Here is a 23,068-nt window from a genome sequence, read left to right as displayed (position 1 = left end):
GAAAAGGCTCTTAATTTTCAGTGTACTGTGGGTATGGTTTGAGTGCTTATGTTGCTCAAATTTTTGCATGATCTTTCATTTTTCAATATGCATTTCTTTGCAGATTTTACTTCAGATTTTCATTTTGAGACTGCTTTTTCCTTGTAGCTAAGCAGACAGTGGGATTTTAGAAAATGCAGGTTTTTAAGAACATTTCAAATTTTAAATTGTTATTACTCTTTTTAGGCTATGTGGAATGGTTTCATACACTGCAGATGAATGCTTGCATGCTTGAAGATGTTTCTAGAGAAAATAGGGGTTCCAGTTGAGAACAATTAGTAGTTGCCTTTAAAATGTTGGTTATTTCAAACCGAGAGTAATGTCTTCATTTATGATGGGCAAGACCCTTTGGTTAGTTCCCATCTATCAAATCTTATATTAAAGACAAACCAAGGGAGTCATGCCATCAACAAAACTTCTTCATCCGACAGGTAGACTCCCTTGTATGTTCTTCCTTGGATAGTTCTGTTGAAATTGTAAAAGTTTCAAGTAATCATACACACTTCTCTTTGCCAGCTGTTTTACAGTGAGGATCAGTGTAGAGTCTGTACTGTAGCCAGAGGCAGTGGAGATTTGGAGAGCTGAGGGGACAGAAAGGTCCTGCCACCCAAGGGAAGGTAGTACCACAAAATAATTAGGCAGCTGCACCACAGAGTGTTGGGATTCTGCAAATCAAGTCAGATTTTGTCTGAGGTCATTTAATTCCTATTAAGCGTCATTTGTCATCACTTATGCCAGTAAGCATCCCTAAATTGAGCAGTTCCTTGCATCCTGGTGTAGCTGCAACAATAAGCGTGTGTGAATATTAATTCTTCTGCTGTTCTCACTCATTTGGTTTAAGCGGGTGGAGAGTTTTTCTTTTGCTTGTGAAGAAATTACTAGCTCTGTGACCTCTTGTTGGGTTTGATTTTTCTCCTGTGGCATGAGTCAGGAATATTCACTTTATGAAATCCTTTAATTTGACTAAAATAGACTGCGAGTGACTCCTAAATTCCACTGGAGCAGTACTCGTGTGGTCTCAGCCAAGTCTTGTGCTTGCTCAGGGCTTCCATGGCTTTCCACACTGTCCGCATGCACGTCCACGCTGTATTCATGCACGTTTTCTTTAAAATTTTACATAAATATTTTACAGTGTATTAATTACTCATATAGCTTCAAGGAGGATTTCTGCCTGAACATTCAAGTAGGTTTCTTGACTGCAAGACTGCACTTGTGATGCAGAGAGGCCTGGAATGTGCAGCCTAACTTTGTTGTACCCAAACCCTGCACAGTGCCAACATCCACTGTTTTAAATTGCAGAAGTTTACATCTGTTCGTAAAACAGGTCTTTAGCAGAAAGAACAGTGAAGCTGAAACTGCAGGGGATACATACTAGTAATTGTTTCTGGAGTACCACAGGTAGAAATCTGTAATGCATTCCAAAGCTGGTTCATTTTAACTTAAACTTGAGTATAAGAACAAAATAATTTGTCTTTCAGCTGTGAATTTACTTTCTCATCTCTGCTAGTGTTATATGGGCAGATACAAATAAGTTATCCAGGTGCTAATTGAAGCAACTGTGATACTGTTTAGAAAAAAATTGTGGTTTGAACTCTGCTTTGACCTAAAATCAGAGCATGCTGTCACAGAAGTTCTCACAGAACAGTGAAGGTGGGAAGACACCTCTGAGATCGTCCAGTCAAACCCCTCTTCTGAAAGCAGAGTCACCTAGAGCTGGTTGCCCAGGACCATATCCAGATGCATTTTGAGTATCTCCAGGGTTGGAAACCCCCTGGCCTCTCTGGGTAGCTTGTGCCAGTATTTGATAGCCCTCAGAGTGAAGAAGTTTCTTCTTACGTTTAAGTGGAATTTCTTGTATTTTGTTTTGAGCCCATTGCCTCCCATCCTTTGGGGATCACTGAAAGGAACACTGAAGTGTTTCCATCTTCTTTGCACCCTCTCTCCAGGCGTAGATAGGATCCCCCTGAAGCTTCTCCAGGCTGAACAGTCCCAGCTCTCTGACTTTCCTCATATGTGAGGCGCTCCAGTCCCTTCGTCATCTTTGTGGGCCTTTGTTGGACTGTCTCTGGTTCATCCATGTCTGTCCTGTACTGGGGAGACCTCAACTGAACCCAGCACTCTTGATGTGCATCAGCAGTGCTGACTGAAGAGGGAGAATTAGCCTGCTGGCAGTGCTCTTCCCAGTGCAACCCAGGAGGCTGTTGGCCTTCCTTGCTGCAAGGGTACCTTACTGGTTTATGCTCAATTTAGTGCCCACCAGGATGCCCAAATCCTTTTCTGCCCAAGTTGCTTTACAGTCTGTTGGCTGCCAGGATGTTCTGGGTCAAGGGATGATTCCTCTCCAGGGCAAGGCTTGGCATTTCTTCTTGAACATCAGCAGTAAGCTTGAAAAGGAATTGGTAGTGGGAAACATTTATGGTGCTGATTACAATGCAGTTCTTTCACTGGTCAGTGAAAAGAGCTGGTTATTGGATATTTTTAAAATAAAATATCTGTATAAAATTTTGTACTTCCTCAGAATATTTAAGTGGGTTATATATAAATATTGTCATAGAAGATATGATGTTGGAAAGAATTTAAACTGCTTGGATTGTATAGTCCCTCTGAGCAATGCATTAGAAACTATTCCATGATTGCACTAATTGACTGCAAAACCATTACTCAACAGCAAGTCATTAAGAAAGATCTACCAAGATCTTTCATCTCTTGTTTAGATATCTGGCTGTGGCAAGTACTTAGCACTACTCTACCAGCCAGCATCCTTTAATTCTTATATGAAATTAAGCTTTAACTAGCATGGGAGGCTTACCTCTGAACTGATTCTTAAACTCATGTTTCAGAATAAATGTGCAGTAAAGCTTTTTTTTCCTCCAGGAAATTTTAAATTAGAAATCCGTAAGCATTCTCTGTTGCAATTAAGTTCTATCCAGCTGTCACTGATACCATCAAGTATCTACTTAGCCGGTCTTTATCTGTGTGACTGAAATTGGAATATCGCGTTCATGTAAGATCCTGAGCAGCAGAGCAAAAGTGGATTTCTTTTGACTTGTCTGGACGTCATAAAGCTCAGTAACACTTTGCTGTAGAAATTCAAAGGGCTTTGTTGTTTTCAAAGGAGGGCAGAGTACAATGCAGTGTATCGGTGCTATCCAGCCCTCGCTGTCTGCAGGCAGTGGGAATGTGGGTTTGCTCTGCACGCTCTGGGAGGGCCCCTCAGCTGCAAATTAGAGAGAATACCTGGGGATTAAAAGTTTGTGCCTGCTCTGTCCTCAGCTGTCTCTGATGGTTAAAAAGAGGTGTGCACTTAATGATTTGGCTTTCTGTGATCAGTACTATGGTCTGCAAAGAACTGTCTCGCTTGGCAGGGCCATCGAGTGTGAAAGGGAGCAGTATGCCAGTCCTGCACAACACATGTTGCTTAGGTCTTGCACCATGACTCCCCGGGAGAAATGGTGAAAAGCTGACAGGCCAAGGGATGCTGCCCTAGAAGAGCTGAAGAGCTTCTCCAGTGCTTATGTGCAGGTAGAACAAGGGTAGTTGGTAGAGGGGGGATCTGCATTTACCAGCCAGGGTTTCACATCTGAAGGGCCATAGCTTGTTTTAAAGCATTTACTTTTCAGTTGATACCCTGAACTGCATCTTATAGGTGTAGAACACAGTAAGAAATAAATAATCGATTCTTTGGTTTAGTATACATAAATTTTATTTTAAGTGTTGTACAGGTGTGTGTTGCAGTTGTGTGTGATACAAATACTCATGAAATTACTTGCGACCCAATTAGAATGCTAGAGTCAAAGTGATTTTATTTCACATGTGTGTTTTTCATTCATATTTGACATTAGTTTTCTTCTGTTTATCTACTAATCCAAATGAAAATTATTTTTCTGGCTCTGAGAACATCTTAGCAATCCTGCTCTGAAGCAGCTGACTTCTAGTTAGTCAAAATATGGGCTGAACCTAGAAAACATTGAAGGCAGGGTACTAAAGTTTAGGCAATTTCGTAAAGAAAGAAGTAGCACCAAAAGATCTTGGCATTTTTAATGTTTTTCCACAGATGATTTATTCCGTGCTGATCTAAGTACAATGTGAAAACGTTTTATTTCTGACATATGTACAACACTGAATTTTCCCAAGTTTATTGAGTCTGTGTGCTACAGCTGAAATCTGCTAGAGAAGAGTTTGTGTATACAATTAGACATGGAAGCTGTTGGAGTCACCAATTTCTAAAAGAAACAAAACAAAACCCAAGAACAACAAACAAAACCCACCAAAAAATCCCACCAACATACTTTTTCTTTTCTTATCTACCTTATGTAAAAGAGCATAGAAAAGGAGGATGGCCATCTCGCACAGAAATGTTTACATGTTAACTGAATTATCAAGTTGTTTCTGTTCTGTTGGCATTACATGACCCAGTTAATACAGAGTTATCCTTTGGGGTGGGAGGAGATGCCTGTTACAGAGGGAAGCCTGTGACTAAATCAGGAAAGCTTAAGCAAGCTTGATTAAATAACCCATTGCTGCTCTCCTTTCCCATCGCTTTTCAGCTCCTCCCGTGAACTGCTGTCACAGTTCTCAGGTCAGTGAGACTGTGACCTCCACAGTCTGGTCATATGGACAGCGCCACAAGATGTGTCTCTCCCTCTCCCTGCCTCCTTGCAATTTCTTCCTAGTAATGCCTTTTTGTGCTACATTTGTTTTACAATTAATTTCTTTGTTAAAGCGTTGTCTGACATTGGTGATACATCATGGAAATGACAACTTAGAACAATTTGTAGTGTGCCATAAATCAAGTAATTGTATGGGAGGAGCAGCTGGCTAGGAGGTGTGTGGTAGAAGGTGGCTGCAAATTTCTCTGGAATTGGTGAACTGCAACAAACTCAGAGCTCAGCTGTTTTTGCTGGATTAGGGCTGTCTCTTGTGTGGCCCAGGCTTCAGAGTCAACATCATCTGATGGTGGAGGATGGGTTGGAGCCTGTCAGCACATCTGGACAACTGTACTTTGCTATTTGTAGGAAATAATGATAAAGATGGGTGCTGCTGATCAGGACTTCTGATTCACGTCTGCTTCATAAATCAAATCAAATAGGTCTGAGGGAGGCTGGGTTTGTGTTCTGTCTTCTTAACCAAACCAGTATCTGTACCAAATGTCTGTCTGCTACATCTCAAATTTATTCCTGGTTGGAGGGAATAAGGAAAAGGCTGAGTCAGAGTACAGTGCTTATGGGAGCTGAGGCAAGGGGGACGGCTGTGAGCCAGGCACTCTCGTACTGGGCTGAGCGACTAAATCAAACAGCCAGCGTCAAGGAGGCAAAAGATGGAGAGGCAGAGCAAGGCGTGAGGAGCTGGCCATGAGGTTCCTGTGAAGGCACTGCAAAGCCTTGCACACAACTGTTCCTCTGCTTGGGCATTTGTGTGCTACAGTCATTGGGAAAAAGAGTATCTGTATGCACTTGTTAATTGCCATTTTTGCTGGTAAAGATGTTGCTCCGTATTCTCGCAGATTTGCAGTGCAAGTAATTAAAAAGAAATAGGAAAACCTAAGCAGATCAAAACTCATCTTTTGGTCACTGTGGCCAACTGTGAGTTCACCAATTCTGTGTGCTCTGTCTGAATCTCAATGCCCTTGTCTCAGGGATGGTTTACATTTGAGAATGAAGAAAGCACAGAGGCAGTTTAGCTGAGCTTGTTTCAGGTCTGTCTTTCTCCACGGAACTTGAGGGATAGCTGCCTACACTAAGTAAAGGGCTGGGAGAATGGTCTCTTAATGGCACATTATTTTGAAGCTGAAAGCTGCTCAGAGCTAAGGGAACTCTATATTCTTGGTTTGATGTTTGTTTATTTTGGTTTTAGAGTTAGTTCACTCTCAGTAGCAAACTCAGACTGCTAAGAAATGTGGTTTTTCCTTTCCCAAGGTATAGCAGCACCAGAACTTCCTCCACTGTCACCTTGAAGTAAGAGAGAGAATGGGTGGCTGTAAAATGAATTCTTTTGTTGAAGTACCAGGTTAATAGGAATGCATTTATCATAGAGATCAATCTTGATTGATTGATTTATTGATTTATTGTGGTTTTCAGGTGCTGCTAAATCCAGTCCAGCTTCTAAACCAGGATCAACACCTTCTCGCCCATCTTCAGCAAAAAAAGCTGCACCCAGCAGCTCAGCATCCAAATCAGATAAAGATTTGGAAACTCAAGTCATACAGCTCAGCGAACAGGTAAATTTGCTCTGGGCACAAAATTAGATGCATTCATTGTCACAGGCAGGCATGAAATCTAATACTGTCCTCTGTTGAATGATGCTCTCCAGAATTATGAAAGGACAAAAGTGGAAATAGCTCAGCTGGAAAGAGAAAAAAAAGATTTATTGTTAAAAATAAGATCTGGGAGAGATGACTGGTGTTTGCCAGTATTTTTAAAAAAATACCTTAGGAGTGACAGGTAAGTCTTGCTGAAGTATGATAATTTTATTATGTGTTGAAATATATCTTTTATTTCACTTGGATGGGAAAAATACCAATAGTGTCTTTGCTCTTGTGTATTGCAAATGAAATAAATCATTTAATATGTCATTGTGGAGAAGACAAGCCCGTTTGTAATACTGAGATGTTAAGAGATTTGCAGATGAATTGAGACTAGTTCATTGCACTCTGCATTCTGAAAGGAAGGCATTAAGAAGGTAATATACCATTTTCATTTAAAAATGTGACCTCCTTTTGTGAGAATACTTAGGTATATTATAAATAATATTCTGCAATCTATTTAATAAAGCTTCAGAATTTCTTTATTGTTAGGAATGTAAGAGCTTCATTTTTGTTTATGCTCTGGAGTGTTACACCTCTCTCATTCCTACACATCCAAGAGTGTCTGCACTGAACATGATTAAATACCTGCATCTGACTCAAGACTGTGCTGTCAGAATGGTGTATATGCCGCTAGTATAAATGGGGCCTGATGCCTGTGTTTGTCCTGGATGAGGGAAAATGGAAAGGAAAAAAATTATTTTAGAGTTTGAACTGCCTGCAGCTGCATTCAGGAAATAGTTGTTATTCTGGATCATGTATAATTTCCCACAATTAAGGGCGTTTCAGTTTCGGATTTTCACTGACCTGAACAGCAAAGATTTCAGTTTGTTGGGGCACTGCTTGCAAGTTCTTGGTTAATGTTATGTGGATGGATAGGCACATCCCAAACACGGCACACTGCAGATTCTGGGTATCATTCCAAGCAGCAGGGAGCACAACAGTGTCCACCAGCCTTCCCAATGGGCTCTAGATTGTTGCTGTAACAGAAAAGTTTTTAAATGTTGCACGAGAAATGGATGTTTATATTTTTCATGGAATCCCTTTTTCTTTAATCACTGTCGAGTGGAGTTCAAACGTCAGCTTAATGCAACTTAAACCGTGACATCTGTTCTCAGAAGTCAGAATGTGTTTGCTTCAGGAGGAAGGGTTGGTTAGGATCTGAGCACCATAAAAATATTTGATCTTTACTGAAATAGGCATTCACTATCACATCCACTGCTAACAGATTCCTAGCATGTTCCATGTGTGAAAACCTTAAGCTTTATATACAAATAACCCTGAAGGAAAAGTGATAATTTCCCCCATCAGGAAAGAGGAGAAGAAATTCTGAGGATTTGAAAAGTTGATGCTTTTATAGCTAGTTTTTAAGAGACATCATCTAGCTGGAGTAGTCTGGAAGGCTTTTTTTTTAATGCTGACAGCATTCGGTATCTCATTTCCCACTAATGGATACTTGTGCACCCTTGGCATATAACATGAGCCAAAAAAGTTATGCTGCAAAGCAGCTCTGAGCCAAGTTTTCCCGACCCCCCATCTGAACATGCTGGAAGAGCCAAATTGCCTGGTTTTTACCACTCTCCAGCAGTTGTGAAGATGAGGGCAGCAGCCGCTTTTACCCACTTTCTGTCTTTATTAGGAGTAAGAAGTGTTGAATTGTGCCTTGGATATCAGATTCCTATGTGGCTGTAAGAGTCTTTTTTCAGACCTTTCATGGATAGCAACAAAGGGAGATTGAAGTATCTGAACTTCCATGCGATTTGTAGGGGAAAATTTTAATTAGTGGGGATGTCTGTACACTGTGTTTTACCATAGCATAGCTTAATGAGCTATTTGCAATAATTGTAAGCTGTCCCTAACATTTACTAGTTTAATGACTCCCAACAATCTAAAAGTTTCTCTTAAAATTACCTTTGATCTGTGGTAGTAAATTAAACACTTCCAAGGAATGTCACTTTGCGCTGGCACTTGATTACCCATAGCATTAAAGTACTGAACTGGTCCCTGCTGTGTCTTTGGTCTGTGCCAACTAGCACTCTCCCAATGAATGTCTCCGTGCCTCTGAGGAGACAACACAAACCAGGGGCCATTACATACAGAGAAGGGACCTTTACATATGGAGAATGGTCCCAGGAACCATTGACTGTATGTGGGTACACACGAAGTTTCTGAAAGCAGCACCATCTTGGCTGTGTGCCTACAAGTTGTGCTTCGTCTCCAACCTGGTTCTGCAGCCCTGTGAGTATTCATGTTATTAGTAAGTGCCATCAGAGAAAAGACCAGTGTTTATACTGTAGCTAATTAACACTGTGTATGTATGCATAGTTTAATGGTTTTGTTTCTTTAAACAGAGCAAATGTGATAGAATGAAAAATGGGGAAAATATCTTCATAGTAAATAGTTCAGAAAAGGGAGATGGTCTGAGCTATTAGCTGCCAATTTTTCAGCTGAAGTTAATTGTTTTCCTAAGCTCTAGCAAGCACAGAGCAGAAGATCTGGAAGCAGTTACATACTTGTTCTATCTGGGTGCAGGCATTGCTTTCAAGCAGTATGCTGTGGCAGTCCAGAAGGCACATCCTAAGTGTGAGGTCTTCATCTATAGACTGGAATATTGTAAACTCCTGTTCCATTTTGCTATTCCTACTTTTGTGAAAAAATAGTTAATTTAAGGTTGCCTGATCATTATATCCATCATGGATTCAAACTGTCAAGGGAAGATTTGGGTGTGACACTTAAGGCAGCTGGTCAGAAATGGATTAGTACATAAATGAGATGCTCTGAGATCCTGCTCTGGTAACAGGTCAGTTCTGCTGCTTGATGCCTTTGAGAGTGCAAACAAAGGTCAGAAAAAGGCATCACTAGCTCAGCAGTTATGGAAAAAAAACCCGATAGGATTTAGTAGGCTGTCAAAGCATTGTTTGAACTCTGCTGGTATTTTTACTGGTGAAGGAAATAAATTATCTTGCAGTGGAACTGGCAGCACAGAACTTTCTATTAAATTGCATCAGTTCACTGAAATGTAGTCTGATACGATTTATTTAGCATGTTTTATTTAGAAAATAATTTGTATAATTGCAGACAAAAGTGCTAATTTGACTGTAATTGGATGTGATTGGGGTCAGTGTGTTTACTATAGACAGCTTCGTCTGTGATTATATCTGTTGGTTCTTACACTGCTGTTCTCCAAATTTGTGAACCATTACACATTATCCTGATTGTGTATAACCTGCTAGACAAAAATTTATATGTTATGCCCCCACAAAATTGTTCTTTTTTAAATATATATGTGTGTCTGTATATATATGTAAAAAAATATATTGCAACATCTGTCATGATTTATATGAAGCCTAATCATTAACAGCTGCATTGCCCATAAATGATTTGCAGCAGTCCTAGTGGTGAAATTGAGGCTGACAGTATAGCTTGAAGATTCTCATGAACAACAAGGCTGCGAAGTGAAAGGTACTTAGCATTTCAGAGGGAATTTGTTGATAGAAACAGCGCATCAGTCAGAGCAGAAAGTCCATGGTGCAGCCAGTCATGGCACCAGAATGCCAAAATGCAGGTCTGTAACAGTATGGTAAGTGGGGAGGCAGAACAGGAGAGGTGGCCAACCAACACAGCAGAACTCACATTTGTAACTAGAGGACGTTTTAATTTCCTAACTAGACCAATTCCCTTTGTGAGCTTTTCTGCTAATTCTCTGTATTTTAAGGCAAGAAGATATTGTAGGTTTCCCAACAACTACACATTGATACAGGCAAAACAATGCAAGTACTGAGCTGAAAGTTTTATTAATTACCATTACGTGACACTTTTGGCAGCCTTGTTAGGAGACAAGGCTGAAGTAGCCCTGATTTCTGAACTGCTGCTTTGGGCTTCAGTATAAAAGGGCACTCAGAAAACTGACCTTTAAGGATCAAGGTTAAGATGTATCCAAGAGGCATAATGGGGGAGCCTAATTTTCTGTTCTCTCTATGGTTCAATCTAGCACTTCAGAAAAAAAGTGGACTTCATTTTAAGCTATACCATTGAATATGTATGTAAGATTGTTTAGCATGCATAATTTTAGACCGAGTTGTTTTGTCTGTAGTGCACCTCAAAACTGATGCATCATGTCTTGATTTATACGCAGGTACATTCGTTAAAACTTGCACTTGAAGGCGTGGAGAAGGAAAGGGATTTCTACTTTGGCAAATTAAGGGAGATTGAACTTCTCTGCCAGGAACACGGGGGAGAGAATAATGATCTTGTCAATCGGCTAATGGAAGTCCTTTATGCTTCAGAAGAACATGTAAGTTCAAGCTTAATGTTTTTCATTTCAACAAAAAACCTTAATTTCATAAAAAATTATTGGTACAGTATTGAGTTATGTCCTATATTTAGGTCAGCAGAAGTGTAGCAGCTAGGATTTCCATGACTTCTCCCCCCAAAAAGGTAGTTTGCATTTGCAAACAGCAGGCTTTTCAGCTTGGGGAAAGGATTCCTTTTCCCTGCTTTTCAGTGTAGGTTTTGTATTCTGGGCTTGCTGATGTTGATCTGAAAGGGGAGGGTCTGTGTCACAATTATAAATTGACTTCATATGGTTCTGAGCCTCAATTTTGTTTTTTCATCCTCCCCGTTTGCATAAATTCTTTTACTTGTGTTCTTTAATATGTTGAAAATCACAGAAATTCTGGCAGAGGTGCTTTCAGTGTCTACAGCTGCGAACCTTCTCTAGCCCATGTGGCAGTGTTGGAATATGTATGGTACAGGTTGCCAAGTACATGATTATATCTACAGAGATAATGCTCTTTAGCATTTTTTATCCTCTTGCTATAGGCAAAATTCTTCCTTGTGCAAACGCAATAATCCTCTATTAGCAAAATTTCAGAAATGTATTGTCTACAAGATTAAGCAAGAATGTCATTGCATCTTAGACTTAGTGTTGTGGACACTGAACAAAGCAAGAAGCAGCAAAGGGTGCTGGTTAAATTCCTCTGAGACATTCAGGGATAATGATTCAGTGAAGATTTAGCTGAACTACTCCCATTCATGTTAACTAAATCCCTGTATGGATTGTACTGACAATTGACCCTTCATCCTTCAGTGGATGATGCCTTTGGCTCCAGAGTGTATAAGCATCAACTTAATCTCTTGGCAACACTGTGGCACCATAGGCTGTCTTATATCTGTTTCCAGAAAGCTGTTGCAGCAGTAGTAAACTGACTTAAAATTTTATATCAGTAGTGCAGAAGGAACTACTAATTCACGTGCTTTTCTAAAAAAGACTGATGTAGAGCATTAATGTTTGAAAGTTAGGTGCAAGAGGGCCACAAACTTGCTGCTGACAGGGGCCACTGCTTAGATGAGAAGTGACAGGGGAAAGAGGATGTGTTAAGTGGTGCGGGGCAAGTGCTAGAGAGAAAAAGGAGGAGGAAACCATTATTTTCACAGGAATAAACAATAAGACAAATTTGCCAGGCATATGATAACAGGGTGAAAGTGTTACATATATATGGTGGTCAGAGAAAATGTCTTCTGGATTCAAGAACAGTGATTTATTTATAAAGCAAAGCCATAAAAATCCCTCTTCTCCCCATACCCCTGCCACATCTGTCTGTCTGTTGGCTTAAATAGCAAAGTGATTCCACAAGGAATGCATTTGTTGCTTTTCTTCCTGCAGTTTTCCTTACTGGCGAACACATTACAAAATTTTCTACAAAGTTTTCTACAATAACTTCAGTCCATATCCTAGTGTTTTATCTGCTTCTTCCCTCCAAGCCATTCTCTGTTGCAGTCATCATCTCTGCCTGCATATGAACTACATACAACAACTGTGCCTTTATCTAAAAATGTGATTGCAGTTGGGAGGCCGGGTATGTCACTTCAGCAGGAGAGCACTCTCTTTCAGAGAGGAACACAGAGGCCATTCCTCACACAATTTTTTTGTATCTTTTGGTGGAAGATTTGGTCTCCTCAGCTTAGCAGATGGACTGTAATTTGCTGTGGAAGGACCCCAATGCATTAGCACTAAATCAAAGACTGGTTTGGTCCTGATTCAGATCCTACCTACTTTTTAGGTTGGGACCTTACTCTCTCATTGTCCTGCTTTGCCTTTCAGATCTGTTTTGTGGGGTTTTTTTCTCTCTCTCTCTGTAATGAATTTGACCCAAGTTAAATTCTTCATCTTGCATCATTTTGCAGGTTAATCCCTTGGTAGCAGCAGTTTGTCTTTCCCAGTTTCCAGCATGAGGCTGTTATGTGAATTGTGTGTAGAATTATTCAGAATGCAAGTATAGAGCATAGTCCCTATAAAAAGCATTCTCCAGAGGTTTGATTGTTGTAGTATTGCATTGAAGAGATTTTTACCAGATTCATGTCTTGGAATGGGGAGTGGGGCAATTATTTTTTTCAGAATTCCGATTCATAGTGTATTTTCAATCATGTCACTTCATAAGCTTCTGTTTTGCTTCATTCACTAAGGGCTAAATTTTTAAGACTGATCAATTTCTTTTTTTTTTGTCTTGTCAGTTTTGGTGAGTTTGAGCAGCACAAATATCAATCCATTTGGGTTCCTTGTCCATAGAGCTTCCCTTTTCTCTGTTACGGTTCTGTTTTAAACCTCCTCGTTGTCTCCGCTTACCCAAGAGGGATGTAGTATCTGCTACTGTCACTTAACATTTGGCTGATCAGTCCGTAATCCACTGTAATTTTTAATTACAGATTGCTCATTTGTAATCTTACTTCTTCATCAAAAACACCAAACTTGACAGAGAACAGTGCTAAAAAGGCTACATTTGGTTGGTGAGAAGATGTGGCTCCTAATTCTTATGTTACGACTGCTATAGACAGTGTCAAGATCTCAGTGTGTAAAGCATTTGGTCATGTGGTATTACAGTAGGAGAGCTTCAGACTGATGGACAAGAAGAGGCTGTATGTGTAGTTATGAAACACACAGACCATGTGGGTCTTGGCATAAAGCAGAAACTTGGGAAAGCTTTTGCTTTCCTACATGAACTGTTCTGGTTCAGTTCATGTAGAATTTGGGTGAATTGCTCACGTTTGATATCTCAGTTTCCCAGAGCAATTGCTCAAAATGCAGTTGGTTTGGTAACTTTCTGCTCTAGCAGCTACTCCTCTGCTGCTACTTTTGGAAAAAGACCCACTCTCCCCAACACCTGGTTTTCATAGTCTAGCTCTTCAATCTACAGGCACACCTGAATAGTTTGAGGCAGATGGATTTAAGGGTCAAAAGGGAGCACCTCTCAGCATGGGTGACAGAGATGACCATGGTCATGTGGCTCAAGCCAGAAATAAATGCTCTAAATAGATCTTCCACTACTTTCCTTATTAGGGGATGCTATTCAAGGAGATTCCACAGTCCCAAAGTAACTGGGCATGGTGACTCTTGTCTTTCCCATTTCATGTATTTGTACAAGCTATACATACTGAGAAGCATGTATTCCAGGTCTCAGAATGACTTCTGAGGGAGTCAGTCACATAAGGTTCACTATTTCCATCAAAGGTAGACCTGGCAAGAGAGGAGCCACCACTCCTCTTCAGAGCTGTGGAGTAGATTCCCAAGCCAATTCCCATGGTTAGAGGCTTTTCCTATTGTATGAATGAAAAGGGAGCATGTATATGTGACCTATAAAGTCCACATGAGTGGGCTTTCTAATAGGGGCATCACATAAACTGGGCATACAGAGAGTCTGTGCAACATGTGCATTCCAGAGCAGATCACCTCAACACATAAGGAGGGTCAGGATAGATGGGGTTAAGGTAACATTGCTCATTAAACAAGCTTCAGTTTTCTCACCCCACAAGGCAGGGCCACGTTCTCACAGCTGTCAGCTCCTCTCTGTGAAACTCTGTTCTCTGCAAGTCCCGCACCCTTGCAGCCCGTCACAGAAGTTGCAGTTTTTAGGTACTGTGCACAAAGCTGTTTTGACATGATATACCTACTGTATGTAATAAGGGCATCATTCCCCCCAAGGGGCCAAAAGGTGCTAAACTTGTTGTCCTGACGGATACGTGGCTTCTACCTGAAAATGGCACCTGAGTGATAGAGAGCTTGCTTTCAGTTGGAATTGGCCTGTTTCTGTTCGTGGCAAACAGCTGACTATTTCCATTGTATCAGCAACTATTAGGAGCCTTATTCTCCTGCTCTTGCCCTTTAGAAATACAAATATGTTATTGCCAGAAGCAAATTTGCTTATTTCATAAGCTGCTCTGGACTGTTGTGGAAAAAGTCAAATCATGGCCTCACTTTTCTTTTGATTTTTGCCTCAAATTTGAAAACTTAGCAGTATCAATGTGTTCAAGTTTGTTGTTCAAGCCACTTGCTTCTAACGAAATTGCTGGGAGCCAGGAGAGTTCTGCACAGGTACTCAACTGGGGATGCACTTGAATGGCAGCTCAGTGTCTTGGAAAAGTGTTTTCCTTCAGAGCTGCCAACGGTAGAGTGGTACTTAATGCAGGGCAGAGCGTATGCGAGAGGGATCTTTTCAGTGAACCGTGCTGTGGAAAAATGAAAACCACTTCAGAGGAAAGCTGTAAATGCAGCTGTGCTTAATGGGAATCCAGAAGGGATGCTGTAAGGGTCAACCAGACTTTTTGAACTCAGATAACATCCAGGTCAACTCAGGATACTAGGTCTGTTGTCTCTAACTTGGAAGTTGTTTCGAACTGGTATCACCTTGAGTTGGATTTGTCTTCCAGTGGGAATGTATATTCAGAGGGACAGCTTTGGTGCATAAGAACCATTTGTAAATGGGAAGTGCTTATAGCTTTATAAATCAGTGAATACTGGACTCTTCCCCCCCCCACCTCCCAAGAAAATGTGTATGCAAGCCTTTGGTAGTTAGCATGGGTGTATTATTTTGGAGAAAGTAGTATGCCTGACCTCAAAAAGGAGGCTGTGTTTAATTTTTAAAGCAAGTGATAGCACAAGTGTCATGTCCATTCAGTGATGTAAACCCAGAGTGAAGATTGTGTGAAAACCACAGCAAACAGGTTCAGAAAACCTTGGACAAACTGAAAATAGGAGGATATCAGGATTGTATGATACAGCATCTAACTGTTGGCATATCGCTGTCTACCTATTAAAAATGTTTGCTTACCAGAACAGATATCACTCAGTGATATCTGACATTTTTTTCTAAGGAAATATCAGTACTGCATATGCCTCGATTAAAAGTAAAGTAAATACATTTTATTGTAATACTACAAGAGACTGCTTTTCTTAGGTAACAGCCCCTTTTGTACTTACTTGCATGAAAATTATAAATTAAGATTTGTGCTACAGTGAGCACCGTGGGGCAGGATTACATGAGGAGTGCTTTCTACTGAAGAATGTTTTGGGGTCTTTTTCTCCCTACAGGAGAGCCACACAGATGATCATGAAGGTGAAGAGCAAGTCCATGAACAGCCCCAGCAGCAGGATGAGTACTGACTCATGCAGCATCTCTGACAATTTTCATTTTGTGTTAGAACTTTCTTCTGGAGAATGGAACATGTGCGGCCTCAAACTTGAAATCAGTTCACTCCCAGTCTGCCATTAACATTTATGTACCATAGTGAGTGCCAGCCAACCACTGCATTCTGTACCAATACTTTGCCAAGATGCATTTGCAGACGTCCTCTTTCAGTGTATCTTCCCAAGAGGTTGTAGGGCTACATCACCTACTGTACATCACTGCAACTTCACCACTTGGCTGCTTGAGATTTGTTCTGCTCTTTAAAAATATATATATTTATTTTTTTTCTTTTTCGTCTTAAGTATGATACACTTGTAACTTGTTCTAACATATTTATATTGGCATTTTGTGTGGCAAGAAGTTCCGTACCACTAGCTGTGTTTCTCACTTTGTGGTGCTTTTGCGTTTTCTAGTACATTTGCCTTGGGGCATAAATTTGGTCAAACAATTGGAATAAAGGGATACAGTGGATGTCATACTCAAGCCATAACGATGAGGTGTGTTGTGGAAGAAAATGCTCATGTTGCTCATGTTTATTCCTTTCCTGCCTTCACAGGCAGAGCATCTGTTTCAATGGGAGATTTAAACCCGTGTTAGAAAGCTGCGTGGTATGTTTTTTGGCTTATTTCTGGAGAAACAGATATCCACTTAAGTTTTTTGAAAACTCTCCCAGTTTCGTGACTAGTAAACAGACATTTCCCAGCTTTTCTTCTTCCTGAGGAATCCAGTCCCAGCTCCAGCTGCAGCTCTGCCTCCACAGAGCTCAGTACTGATGGAGGAGAGAAATCTCCTTGACACAAGTATAGCTGCAGGACATGATTTCTGCCATCATCCTTGGCTTCCCACTCCTCAGAAAAGGACAAAGTAGGCCAGCCATTTCTTTTTGCTTTCTTTCTCCCCTCCACTGCCCCATCCATAAAAGTCTGGAAGACAGAAATTTTCTCACTAGTGCAAGGTATGGGGAAAAACCAGCAACAGCATTAGCCCTGAACCCCTCCCCAAACCCTATGTAAGTGAGTCATGGACACCTCACAGGTTTGAGGCTGCTTCCAAAGCATGGAGAGGCAGTGAGGAGTCCTGGAGACAGGGCCCACATAAGAGGGGGACCATCTAACATAAAGGGACAGAGCAGCTTCTGCTCTGGGCTGACCTTCCTTCATCAAGGCCCTGGAGATGTCTGCAGTGAGAGTGTTCCCTTCCAGTGTGGTCCCATGACCCTGTTCTAAATGATGGTATTTTATAAACAGTGGTATCTTGGAGTATATAAAGCATTCCTTGTTCTTCTCATAAAACTGTGTGTTGTAGTCTCTCTGATTATTTAATGCTTGGTATTCTTGGTTTCTCACTTGATCTTCCGAACTGGAGATTGCTATTCTGATTTAGCAGGTACTTGTCGAAATCCCATCCCAATTGGCATTCACTGAAAAACTCCAAAGCCTGTTGAACAGCTAAATCATTTTAGATGTTCATAGGCTCCTAAAGTGTACGTTCCCAGCTTATGGTTCCATGGAAAGGTTTTCAATTAATCAACCCTCGGGCACACACAAGCATGACACGTGCAGTTTTCCATTTCTAATCAATCTTTTGCAGCTAAGTGGCTCTTAGTTAAATGTGAGAACCCTGCTGTTGCGTTGCACCACCGAAAATATATAAAATACTGTTAAGCACTAGAACAGGTATTTCCAGTTCCTTAATCCTCCCCCTGCACAACAGAAGAGTTTCTGGACCCTGCAGGCTGAAGTTTTGCCAGCCCTGCAATCCAGTACTGACTTCACATCCTACTCGGTGATGAAGTCAAAGTACTTGCAACCTGCAGGCCAGCACTTTCCTCTCCCGTTTCAATTGGTTGAAAATAAGGTCTGGTTTAATTATTTAAAAAATGTGTATATTCCAAAAGAAGTATTTCCAAGAATCACCACAATGGGGGAATTGTCATTTTTGTTGTGTTTGTGTTTATTAGAACATATGTACTTATTACAATTGTCATTGTAATAAATGGTAGTTCTTCATAATACTGTTGAAGAGCAGTTACTAATTTTTTTTCCAGATTCCAGAATGTCCTTTAACCTATACGGGATCTCTGATGGGGCAAGGAGTTTGGGATCAGGCTATAAACTTAATTTCATCAGCATCAGTCTCTGCTTACTGCCATTCATCCTTCTGCTAATACTTGAGCAGATGCATGGAGAGCACTTCAAGGGAAAACGTTTTTCTAAAGGTGCAAATGGTTGAGGTTGCTGAGCTCCCTGAACAGTTCATAGCCAAGCTGTTGTGCCTCTCTACTCTTCTCTCTTTTGAAGCATGTATTAAAATAAAATAAAAAAAAAAGAAAATTTTTAAAAAAGCTGCACTTAATTTCCTGAAAATTCCTCACATCCTATTTCTAATCTGAGGACCATAGCCCTCTCACTGCTTGTATCAAGGGCAGAGTTACAATGTAGGGAGCTGGGGCAGTGAAATACCTTGAGGGCACTAGAAATTTGGCTGTGCTGAGGGGAGAGCAGTGTTCTGAAAGGGGAAAGAGTTGTCCTTTTCCCCCCACCCCCTGTGAGTAACCCATTCTTCTGTTATGGTTTTAATATGCATTTGTAATTACCTTTACTAAATAGCACACCATAAAGCTTTGGTTATATATTAAATGTAAACTGAAAGGAATGTAAACATATGTATTGTTAATTATAAATAGATAAGTAATGGCATAATAGATACAAAAAAGGTCTTATTCAGATGTATCAGTCATTTTACATTATCCACAAATTGTCGCATGATAGAGTAGATTTTTGTCTGAATATGTGAATAACTTGACTTGCGTTTATCTTTTTACATATTTAATAAAAAAATATATGTTAAAATCTGTCTAGCTCTAGAGACTATTCAGAACATTCTAAAGTAATACTTTTCTGGATAAAATACATATTTTTGATTCATCAGGGACTGCATATGGGAGCAGGAAGAAAAAGGCAGCTGCATTAAAAAACCAAAAGTTCACTTATCCTGTGTGTGTGTGGGTAGCATCTGTTTCCCCAAGAGCTCAGCAACTGTATCCCCTTCTGTAAATCAAAAAGAAAATGCATGTATGCCTGTGCATGTAAACAGCACATTTTTCTTTATGGTAAATGCTTTCAGATTTCAGAGTACTAAATCTCTTGTGTATCAGTTTTGATACAACAGCAAAACTGGCAGCAGCCAGGAGGTGAAGAGAGTACTACAGCAAGGGCACTGAAACTCCCAGTGGACTTTCCTGCAGTGGCCAGGTATTCAAGGATGAATCTTCAGTGCAGTACCTAAAACCTGCCTGCGTTTCAGATTAAAGTATATTAGGCTTTTTGGAATAAAAGGTGGGAAACTTCACTGTAATTCTCACTGCTCTGATCTTTTGTAGCATGAGCAATGTTGCCACAGTAGTTGCTGCTCAATCTCCAAGGCTTTGAGCCTTGGCTCAGGACCCCTTTGTGCCATGGTTGTGTGCCACCAGCCTTGGGCCCCACTGCTATCAGGTATTCCCTGGGGCTGAGGCCAAATTTTTGCTTAGCCCCACTCAGGGAAGGTTTCTAATAGAGGGGGTAGGATGAAGCAGGGATAGAGGAGCCCATTTCTAACCCAGGTGTTCAAACCTGGGAGAGCTGCTCTTTTGAGTTGCTTTTTGTAAGACTTGGTGGGGGAGGCATGTCTTTGGGCTAGTGCAGATGTTCAAAAGCATAAAAAAGGTACCTATTTTCCAGTTCAAATAGTTGAAAACGTTCTGCCATAATGTTGCAACAAAAAAAAAAAATCTTTGTTAAGACTGTGAGGTCATCTACATAGTTATCTGACTTTGCAAAATAAATCTGTGACCGTACCACCCTATGAGCAAAGCATTTTTATTCCTGTTCATTGAACCTGCTGCCATCTAGAATGGCTAAAAACTCAATATATACACTGTGCAATACATGATTTCTTTTTATATATGTCTTTATAGAGATTGTAGTGACAAGTTCCTTTAAAAAGGAAAAATAAAATTATTTGCCATGTTTTCATATAGAAGGTGAAAAACTCGGCCAGAGCTTAATGTCCTTAAAAAGTGACGCTGTATTTCTCTTTAGAAAGGTACAAGTGCAGGCAGGTTGTGGTATTTCAAGTTTTATGATTTCATTTAATGAATATTTCAAAATACTCCATTACAGTGCATCAAATAGTGCTGCTTCTGTGACCCTTATTTCCAGCTGTTTCCTAATTAAGTGCAAGACAGACGTAAAAGGGAAGCCTGTCCACAGAGTTTCTCCAGTACAACCAATTTAGAGGTAATTTTGTTTATTGTATTCTAATTCTTTTCTCATCAGAACTTCCTCCAGACACTTGTGATGGAAGGGTGAAATATAAACTTCCTTTATAAAGTAGGTGAGACTTTTATGTCTCTGGTATTGGATGTAGTATTTAATTCCATCAAACATTGAGACTGTTGGGTGCATGCAACAACATCAAACCTGTCATTCCCATTCAACACAAACTGCCTTTTCTAGCAAACTTCATTAAATAACCAGCCTTCAGACTTATTCTGAGAGAGTCCTTAGGGAGTGCCTTGGTGGACACCCCACACTCCCTGGGCATCATGCAGGATAGGGGCATGCCTACCACACCAGTGGGGAGGAAGGCTGGAAGATGTCTCTTGGAGCTGGACCACAGTAGTACCAAAGGGCATGGGAGCCTCCCTTCCCTGCAGGGCTCTTGGAAAAACCTCTGACTCTGCATTAACAGGATGACTGGTCCCCTCTGCCTAACTCAAACCTTAAGCTGCTTGAACTGTGACTGTAGTCTCATGTTCATTTGTGGGGTGGGACCCTCAGCATGCTCATTTGGTAGGTGGAACATGCATACTTTCAAATCACGAGAAACCTTCCCAGTCGGTGTGGATTTCTGCTTTGTGATGAGGGGAAGCTGATGTGCAGGCTTGTCTCCTGGCACCGTGGGAAGGGCTGCCAGGGGAAATCACCTGCTGAGGTTGTGGGAGGACAACTACTTAACAGGTAGCACCAGCTTAAAATGAAGCTGTTCATATGACTAGTCAGTGCTCAGCTGAAAATACTAATAGGAGCTACTGATATAAGGGTAAGTTAACGGGGTGGGGGAGAAAAGAATGATCAGGCTACTGATAAACCCAGAGAAATGGTCTAAGAACTGAAAAAGGTGAACTTAAGCCTTAGCAGCTCAACAATTGTGCTTTTACCTGGCTTCTGGCAAGCAAAATAGTTAATAAATATGCCAGTCTGTCAATCACATCCCTCTGTGCAAAAATGTAATCTCACGCTTACCTTGGGGAATGGACAGATTGTTTCATTAGTGCTTCAAGACCACAAAGTCCCTCTGGCTAGGGCAGCATATGAAAAGAGATGAAACTCAAATTCTTACTCCTTCCTCCAAGGCATGCAGAAAACCTACGTGTATCACAGATGAAGTGAGCAGTTTACATCTGCATGCAAATGTGTAACGTTTGAAAAAAAAAAAGCTCTTCTTGTTTTTTTTTTCTTTTGTCATTTTCTAAACCCACAAGAATTTGCTTCAAGCACACAGGCACATAATGGTTTGTTTTGCATTTTGCACTCATACACGATGTTTGACCTAAACTAGTTTTGCAGTGAAATGTGTGAATCTTTGAAGGTTTGCTGGCCAAATTTATTTTCAGCTGGTTACCTTTGTAGAGTATATTGCTCGTGGCTACTGAAATATCAACAATGTGCTTGTTACTGCCTAGGAAATAAATATAAAGGTCAGCTGCTGCTGTACAGAGCCTGCATTTCTGACAGATACAGGTCAGCTGAGACTCATCTTGATGCTGAGAATGGAAAAAAAAAAGTACATTTCAAAAACACTTTACCCATAGCTTTCTCAGCTCATTCTCTTGTCTTCACACATTCATTTGAGGTGAGGAAAAGACTGAATGTGCATAAGCCTTTCAGGAGGTTGTATGGAAGAAATGAGTTGTAAGAAAATAAATATGGAAAATGAAGCAGGCACAGATGTCTGAGTGAGAAGGACATACAGGGAGTGTTTGCATTGCTGGGGTCCCACTGGTGACTAGGCTGAGCAAAACCAGTGCTGGTTATAAACCACCAAGAAGCTTATGTAACCAGGCATGAATTTATCCAGGACTTTGGACAAAATGGCAAGGAGGAGGAAGACAAAAGCTTCAGAGAGGCCAGTAACACAGCATTAGTGTTAGAAGAGAATAAATGTTAGCAGCAGAACAACTTGGCAAACACTTCTCTGCTGGACAGGAATCTTCCTCTGAGATGAAGCATCTTGCTGCATAGCTCATTGTCGCATTGGTTCAGATATCTGTACTGTTCTATTCTTTGGTTATTTTAATCAGATTAATTCCAACTGTGTATCACATCAGAAGAGTTGCAGATCTCCACGTAAGTGTTACAGTCTGATCATAGTGCAGGTGTTCACTCTTGGATGCGTTTCTTCAGGGAAAAGATGTAAATGTTCAAGTGCTCACTCAGCTGCCTACCCTAAAGAGAAATCATGGAGATTAGCAGCCTGTTTGGTATGTGCTTCACAATTCACTGCCTCTCCTTTCCCAGTCAGAGGGGGGAGGACCCAACCACAGTCCTCGTGTACTTGGGGACCTACAAGTACGCAAGGACCTGCAAGTATTCAAGCAAGAGAGCTGTAGTTCTTACATTCCTCTTGCATCACACCGATGGGAAGTTAATTTGCTTACAGACCAGATTCACAGATGACATAAGCCGTGATGGAGCTGGGCCCTCTCAGTCAATAGTGAACTTTGACCAGGTATTTCCATTCTGACCCTCACCAGTTGGCCCATATTGATGCTGGGGTAGACTCTACTATGACACCAATGTCTGCTGACAAGTCTTCTTTCAAAGAAAATCCTTACATCCCAACGGTGTGTCTTAAAGAATGCTGAACAACTCCCTCTGAAATGAGATTTTTGCTATGCTAGGTATTTTATCTAAAAGCAAATCCCCATGAAAACACTTGCTAAAGGATTATTTGACAATTTAGAGAAGAGGGCATCAGCAAAGTAAAAATGAATTTAAGCAGTAATTCAGATGACAATAAATGACAAGTCTGAGATCTAGCAGACACAAAAATGCACTGGTAAGACTGATGAACTGGAAAACTGTTCATGTCTCTAGCTTGAGAGATGCTAACACAGGGCCAAGAAAAGATTAGAAATTAAACAGCTCTTTTGCCCGCAGATTCAAAGCAAAGTTGGCCTTATTTTATTAATTCTATTCATGGCACTTTGCATTTTACCTTG

At 40.7% G+C, this 23,068-nt stretch overlaps 2 protein-coding genes across 5 annotated transcripts in view; one reads left to right on the top strand and one right to left on the bottom strand.

Moving 5' to 3' along the window:
- The window catches only part of MAPRE2 (microtubule associated protein RP/EB family member 2), a 100,222-nt gene extending 81,569 nt beyond the window's left edge, over positions 1 to 18,653 (top strand). Inside the window, exons 5-7 of one of the 3 annotated variants that reach the window (XM_032675832.1) lie at positions 6,117 to 6,256; positions 10,476 to 10,634; positions 15,705 to 18,653. In XM_032675832.1, coding sequence (XP_032531723.1) covers positions 6,117 to 6,256; positions 10,476 to 10,634; positions 15,705 to 15,776 — 371 coding nt within the window. In that variant the 3' untranslated portion in view covers positions 15,777 to 18,653. The remainder of the gene's footprint in view (positions 1 to 6,116; positions 6,257 to 10,475; positions 10,635 to 15,704) is intronic. The other 2 variants (XM_032675842.1, XM_032675853.1) reach the window with 2 other exon arrangements.
- The window catches only part of LOC116780610 (ethanolaminephosphotransferase 1-like), a 58,617-nt gene continuing 53,282 nt past the window's right edge, over positions 17,734 to 23,068 (bottom strand). For both annotated transcript variants that reach the window (XM_032675817.1, XM_032675823.1), the window contains exon 10: positions 17,734 to 22,292. In XM_032675817.1, the coding sequence (XP_032531708.1) occupies positions 22,227 to 22,292 (66 nt within the window). In that variant the 3' untranslated portion in view covers positions 17,734 to 22,226. The remainder of the gene's footprint in view (positions 22,293 to 23,068) is intronic.

Source organism: Chiroxiphia lanceolata, chromosome 1, assembly GCF_009829145.1.
Source record: "Chiroxiphia lanceolata isolate bChiLan1 chromosome 1, bChiLan1.pri, whole genome shotgun sequence".
Taxonomy (NCBI): Eukaryota; Metazoa; Chordata; class Aves; order Passeriformes; family Pipridae; genus Chiroxiphia; species Chiroxiphia lanceolata.
The sequence above is the reverse complement of the archived record's forward strand: the minus strand, read 5'-3'. Positions and strand labels throughout refer to the sequence as shown.